At 44.2% G+C, this 7,024-nt stretch overlaps 1 protein-coding gene across 9 annotated transcripts in view; it reads left to right on the top strand.

The window, feature by feature from the left end:
* Positions 1-5,507: 5,507 nt before the first annotated feature.
* CRPPA (CDP-L-ribitol pyrophosphorylase A) overlaps positions 5,508-7,024 on the top strand; it is a 377,884-nt gene continuing 376,367 nt past the window's right edge. For 3 of the 9 annotated variants that reach the window (XR_011566187.1, XM_070787555.1, XM_070787557.1), the window contains exon 1: positions 5,516-6,208. Coding sequence is in view for 8 of the 9 variants with exons in the window: in XM_070787555.1 (XP_070643656.1) it covers positions 5,952-6,208 (257 nt within the window). In the remaining variant the exon portion in view is untranslated. Of the gene's footprint in view, positions 6,209-7,024 lie in introns of all 9 variants that reach the window. The other 6 variants (XM_070787553.1, XM_070787561.1, XM_070787554.1 and 3 more) reach the window with 5 other exon arrangements.

Genomic DNA, 7,024 nt, shown 5'->3' with positions numbered 1-7,024 from the left:
TTAAAAAGCCTCTTGATGAGAGTGAAAGTGGAGAGTGAAAAAGTGGGCTTAAAGCTCAGCATTCAGAAAATGAAGATCATGGCATCTGGTCCCATCACTTCATGGGAAATAGATGGGGAAACAGTGGAAACAGTGTCAGACTTTATTTTGGGGGGCTCCAAAATCACTGCAGATGGTGACTGCAGCCATGAAATTAAAAGACGCTTACTCCTTGGAAGGAAAGTTATGACCAACCTAGATAGCATATTGAAAAGCAGAGACATTACTTTGCCAACAAAGGTCCATCTAGTCAAGGCTATGGTTTCTCCTGTGGTCATGTATGGATGTGAAAGTTGGACTGTGAAGAAGGCTGAGCGCTGAAAAATTGATGCTTTTGAACTGTGGTGTTGGAGAAGACTCTTGAGAGTCCCTTGGACTGCCAGGAGATCCACCCAGTCCATTCTGAAGGAGATCAGCTCTGGGATTTCTTTGGAAGGAATGATGCTAAAGCTGAAACTCCAGTACTCTGACCACCTCGTGCAAATAGTTGACTCGTTGGAAAAGACTCTGATGCTGGGAGGGATTGGGGGCAGGAGGAGAAGGGGATGACAGAGGATGAGATGGCTGGATGGCATCACTGACTCGATGGACGTTAGTCTGAATGAATTATGGGAGTTGGTGATGGACAGGGAGGCCTGGTGTGCTGCGATTCATGGGGTCGCAAAGAGTCAACACGACTGAGCGACTGAACCGAACTGAAATGATTATATTATATAAACGATACAAGAAATACTACATATATTAGCAATGGTCCCCAAATTATTTTTACGAAAAGTTAAACTTCAGTAGCATTAATGATGTCAAATTTATCATTCAGTCCTAAGGCTAAATATTCACCACTCTTTTACTTTTTAGCTATTCAGGAAACAAAGTAAAGAGTTGAGACAGTTGATAAATAACTTTGTAAGAAATATTGAGAAAGTCAAAGAAAATAATTTTTTGCCATGTGGTGTTTACTTTGAATTATCCACAGAAAGACCTCAGTTCAGAGCATTACGTTTCTTATGTATAAAAATGAGTTAAAGATCAGAGGTTGATGGACTGTCTCATTTACATAAGATACACAATAGAAAAACAGGAAATGGAATTCATGGGGCTGACAGAAATGCTGGGGCTGACCTGTTATTTATTTTGTTTGGCTCTGATTTCAGCAGAGTTAAAGGATAAGCCATGTTCATTAGCACTTATGAGCGACACCCCAAATAACCTCTAGAAATGCTATTAAAACAATGTGGTTGGGGAGGTGGGGAGTGACTGGCAGTGCTAATTGTGCTTCAATTAACACTAGAAAAATTAACCCAATTTGATCTAAAATTCTGCAAGAATAATAATAATAAATTCCCCTAGGTAAATATTCTGTGGTATACTGACAAGTAGAAACAACCCAGAAAACAGAATTTTAGGCCTTTCAAATATAAAGAGGAGAGCCACTTCCACTTAATGGGTAATTTTATATTCATTCAAAGAAAAAGACAAGTCAAAGTGAGGTCATGAAGTTGTGGTATATATTTATCATAAAGCTTTTCTGGTTCAGCTGGTAAAGAATCCTCCTGCAATGTGGGAGACCTGGGTTTGAACCTTGGGTTGGGAAGATCCCCTGGAGAAGGGAAAGGCTACCCACTCCAGTATTCTGGCCTGGATGAACTATACAGTCCATGGGGTTGCAAAGTGTTATTCAGGATTTATAATTAAAGATAATTACAGGATTTATTTAAAAAGTCAGGAACTTCCCTGGTGGTTCAATGGTAAAGAATCTGCCTACCAGTGCAGGCGACATGGTTTGATCCCTGGTCTGGGAAGATTTCACATGTGGTGGAGCATCGAAGTCCATGTGCTACAACTCCTGAGGTCTGTGTGCAGGGAGCCTGTGCGTCACAATAAGAGAAGCCACCATAATGAGAAGCCTGTGCACTGCCACTAGAGAGTAGCCCTCGCTCACCACAACTCCAGAAAGGTCCATGCAGCAATGAGGACTCACTGCAGCCAAAAATGAATAAATAAATAATTTTTAAAAGGCAGAGTGCATTTAGGGCCTAGGTATGGGACATAAAGTAGAATAAACAGTTTTCCTTTTTCACATCAATGTATTTCAAACTATGTATAACTTCATTTCGGAGAAGGCAATGGCACCCCACTCCAGTACCCTTGCCTGTAAAATCCCATGGATGGAGGAGTCTGGTGGGCTGCAGTCCATGGGCTCGCTAAGAGTTGGACATGACTGAGTGACTTCACTTTCACTTTTCACTTTCATGCACTGGAGAAGGAAATGGCAACCCACTCCAGTGTTCTTGCCTGGAGAATCCCAGGGATGGGGGAGCCTAGTGTGCTGCTATCTACGGGGTCACACAGAGTTGGACACGACTGAAGCGACTTAGCAGCAGCAGCAGCAGCATAACTTCATTTGGAGATGATAGTCAATGTATATATGTGAAGCTCCCCGAGTATGAAGTCATGTTAGTATCCAATTGTTGTAAGAGATTACCACAAATTTTGTGACTTAAAATAAATTTATCACCTTAGTGTTCTGAATGCATGTTCCTCCAGAATCTCTAGGAGGAAAATCTGGTTCCTTACTTAACCCAGCTTCCAGAAGATTTCCAAATGCCTTGGCTCCTAGCCCTGTATCACTCCAACACTCTCTTTCATCTTCACACTTCCTTCTCTAGTTCTGACCTCCCACTTATAAGGGCCCTTGGGTTTACATTGAGCCCACAAGGATAATCCAGAACATTCTTTCCATGGCAAGAACTTGAGCTGAGTTCTTGCTCGGCTGCACCACCCTTTTATTAGGTGTCCTGCACAGGTATCAGGGGTTAGGACACGGACATCTTTGGGAGGCCGCTATTATCACAGAAGCCCAGATCAAAAAACCACGCCAAGAACTGCTCCCTTCTGCTTACTCTACATTATAATACCTGTGTGCCTGCTAAGTTCTTGGTCGTGTCTGACTCTTTGTGACCCCATGGACTATAGCCCACTAGGTTCCTCTGTCCATGGGATTCTGCAGACAAGAATACTGGAGTGGGTTGCCATGCCCTCCTCCAGGGGATCTTCCCAACCTAGGGATCAAACCTGTGTCTCTCACGTCTCCTGCATTGACAAGTGGGTTCTTTACCACTAGCGCCACCTGGGAAGTCCTATTATACAGTTTGGGTTTTATTTTTTCTAAACTCTTACAGTACTTATTACCAATGTATCACAGAGGATCTTACTTTCCAGGGTATGTACAGTTGTCCATCAGTATCCACATGGCATTGGTTCCAGACCCCACAAATACCAAAATCTGCAGCTGCTCCAGTTCCTTATATTAAATGATGGATACAATCCCTTCTCTGTATCCACAGGTTTGGAGTTTGATGAAATGGTTGACTCTGCAGATCAGAACCCTCAAATACGAAGGAGGGACATTATTAAATATCTACTACAGGGAAAATAGTCTTATAATGTGGCTGCTATAACTTTTAGTGGAACTTCTTCCTTCATCGATTCTAGGTTGTCTGGCTGGCCTAATAATTAAATTAACCTAAGATGGATCAACAGGAGAAAACCAAGTTTAATTTTGCATGTATGGGAACCCCAAAGTAGTAAGAAGTAACTAAAGCAGCTTCCATACCTTTTAGACTGAGGAGCAATACATTTGTGAGGAATTGACAAAATAGAGGGGCTTGGAAAAGTTAATTAATGAAGAAGTAACCAGGTGTGTTTATATACTCTGCTCTGCCCTGAATTCCCTACCTATAGTGATAAGGATGTCTCTCTGCTGCTACAAGGTATTTTCATATGAGGGATTTATTTCCTGCTTTCAGGAGGACAAATGAGGGTCAGAATGTCCGTCTTGCTCATGATATTTCTTAAGTAACTTTAAAGTAGTCAATATGCTGAAGTGGCATATTTTGCTCCCCTTCAGTATAAAGCAACATGGAAACTACATCCCCTATGCAAAGAATATAAAATAAAGAACTAATTATTTATATTTATATAGAAAGACATAGAACAAAAACTTTGCTTCTCATCTTTGCTTCTCATATTGCTATATACAAATAAAGTCTGTCCTTTTTCGTTCAGTACAAGTCTGTCTATTAAACATCATTACGGTATAGTATGTAAGATCTATGAGTTCACAGTGATCAGAGCAAAGTTACTTGAAGAAGAGAACTAAATCAATAAAATAATATTCTGGTTAAATTTTCAAAGTTTAATTATATTAATGATTATATAGAAATTAATATAACAAGAATTTTATTACTATGATATTTTTGCTTAAGACTAAGAAAATGAAGAATAGCATTAGCTCCACCATTAGATTAAAAAAGTGAGGTTTAAAGATCAATATTAATAGAAACAATAATTTGATTTGCTTTTTTGTCTCTGTAGATAGACTCAGTTATTCATTTATCCACCCAATTAGTCAACATATATTAACTGAACGCATACTGTAGTCTAGACACAGGAGTGGTAGTGCTACAAAGTCAAGTGTATTATGAAGCCTACTTTTTGGCTAAGAGTTAGTGACCTGACAAAATTTAAGTAGAACAGAGCTAAAGATTAATTATAATAAAAGCAACCGATCTGAAACTGATAGTGCTTTTAATAATAAGATCAAATAAAAGACAATAAGAGTAGAAAGGTAAATCTTAATTTTGTATGCTTTATTCTAAACTGGGAAAATGGCTAAAAATACTGAATTGGAATATTATAACCTGATAATATATAAAAGATTCCTTTTTAATGAATCTTATATTAACTAATATAAGATTAGTTATAAACATAAATTAGCAAATATTTAATTATATATACTTCGACTATCATTCACTGAATTTGTAGCTTATTCAGTAAGTATTTATTAAGCTTCACTTATATTCCAGGACAGTACCCAAACCAAAAAAGTAAGGACCCTGCCCTCAAGGAGTTTACATTCCAGAGACCTAATACAGTCTGCTTCGACACTCCAAATATTTCAGTACATTTTCAAGGTAAACACTGCTATCAAAGACAGAACTAAATAAGGGCATGATAGGCTTTGGCCCTGGAATTCTTCAACTCTGGCTGTACTTTTGGGCAAAGGCCATTAAGGGTGCAATCTTACACAAGTTATTTAAACAGTGAACTTTGTTTCCGCCTGTGTATAAGTGGAATGGCAATAGATGGGTTCTCCTGGAGATTAAATGAGATACTGTGTGCCGACTACTCAGCAATTATTAGTATTACTGCTTTGGCTTCGTGGTTTCAAAAAAAAATCGTGCCTGCTCATTAGAATCACCTGGGGATCTTTAAAATCATTCCAAAGCTCAGGCCAATTAAACCCAGTCTCTGAGGGTGGGACATACCAGTCAGCGTTTTTTGAGCTCCCCAGGTGTTTCCGATTTGCAGACAAATTTGGTAACCGCGGCAGTTTGACTCAATGATACTTCATATTTGTCCGTCCACCTGTCTTTACTTGAGGAGCCAGGAAGCCTCACGAACGGAATGAAAGATAATCGAGATGTACATCTACATCTCTCTGGCCCATCTCGTGACTCCCATCCAAATCTCTTTAAATCTCTCCGAGGAGAGAGGGAATGGGAGGGAGACCTGACCTCTACGGCCTGAGCACAGCTGTTAGGTTAAGGAGACCCGTAGGCACTTAGGGAGAGCTGACACCTGCGGGGGCTGCTGGGCCTGCCGGAGAAGGCGAGAGCCGGGAAACTCAGCCCTCCCGGGGGCGCTGGGCTCGGGACTGAGGCCGAAGACGCGCCGAGAGGGAAGACTGGCAGCTAGATCCTCCCCTGGGGACGTGGGGCGGCCAGGCCCGCGCGGCTCGGGTGGGCGCTGTCCGTGTACCCGCTCTGACCCCGCCCGGCCTCTCCCGCACGACCCCGGCCGAGGCCCCGAGTGGACCCCGGCGAGCGGGGCGCGCCGCGCCGCCCGCCGCCATGGAGTTAGGGCCGCCTGGCGGCTCCGGGCCCGCGGAGCCGGGGCCTCGCCTGCGTGGCTTGCGCGGCGCGGACGCGGCGGCCTCGGCCTCCTCGCTGAGCCGCTTCGGGGCCGAAGCCGGGTGTCGCGCGCCGGCTGTGGCGGCCGTGTTGCCGGCGGGGGGTAGCGGGGAGAGGATGGGCGTCCCCACCCCGAAGCAGTTCTGCCCCATCCTGGAGAGGCCGCTCATCAGCTACACCCTGCAGGCCCTGGAGAGGTAAGGCGGCGCCGGGCTCGCCTCGCGGTCCCCGGCCCGCCGCTCCCCGCCCTCCCGCCTAGGGCGGCCCGCGCGCCGCACCTGCCCCTGGGGCTGCGCTCGCGCTGGCGCCCGCCCTGGGCGGACTGCAGGGCTGAACTCCCCCGGCTCGGACCCTCCAGCTCGGGGGCCATTCCTGTTAGCCCTTCACGGAACGGGAGCCTGGAGAGGCCCCACAGACGCCGGCCCGTGGAGTCGCCCTCGGGAGTGCTTGGGTTAGGGCTGGGGACGTTTAGTTCTAACTCTGGGCCCTGTGTGCGTGATGTGGATTTTGGGGTGCAGCTGGAGGGATTGGAAGTGGGGGAGAAGTACAAAGGTCCACATAAGTGTTGCTGTGGTGGTTAAACTTCCAGAAGCCAACGTGGAATGAGTTAGGTGTATATTTTTAAAAGTATCAATTTTAAAGAAAAAGAATTCTGGGACGGCCTTGTTGAATTAAAAATAAGACTTTTTTTTCGATTTTTACTTAATTCGATCACTCTTTGCAACCCAATGGACTGTAGCCCACTAGGCTCCTCTGTCCATGGGATTCTCCAGGCAAGAATTACTGGAGTGGGTTGCAGTATCCTTCTCTAGGGGACCTTCCCACCCAGGGAATGAATCTGGGGCTCCTGCATTGCAGGTAGGATTCTTTGCCAACTGAGCCATCAGGAAAGCCCAATTCGGTCACAGCAGTAATAAAATCCTAATAGGAATAATAACTAATCAGAACCTCTATTTTGAAACAGAGATCATTCTTGGTCCTATTACAGTGCGTGAAGAATTGATGGAATATGA

Source organism: Bos indicus, chromosome 4, assembly GCF_029378745.1.
Source record: "Bos indicus isolate NIAB-ARS_2022 breed Sahiwal x Tharparkar chromosome 4, NIAB-ARS_B.indTharparkar_mat_pri_1.0, whole genome shotgun sequence".
Classification (NCBI taxonomy): domain Eukaryota; kingdom Metazoa; phylum Chordata; class Mammalia; order Artiodactyla; family Bovidae; genus Bos; species Bos indicus.
Note: the sequence above shows the minus strand (reverse complement) of the source record. Positions and strands in the feature narration are given on the sequence as shown.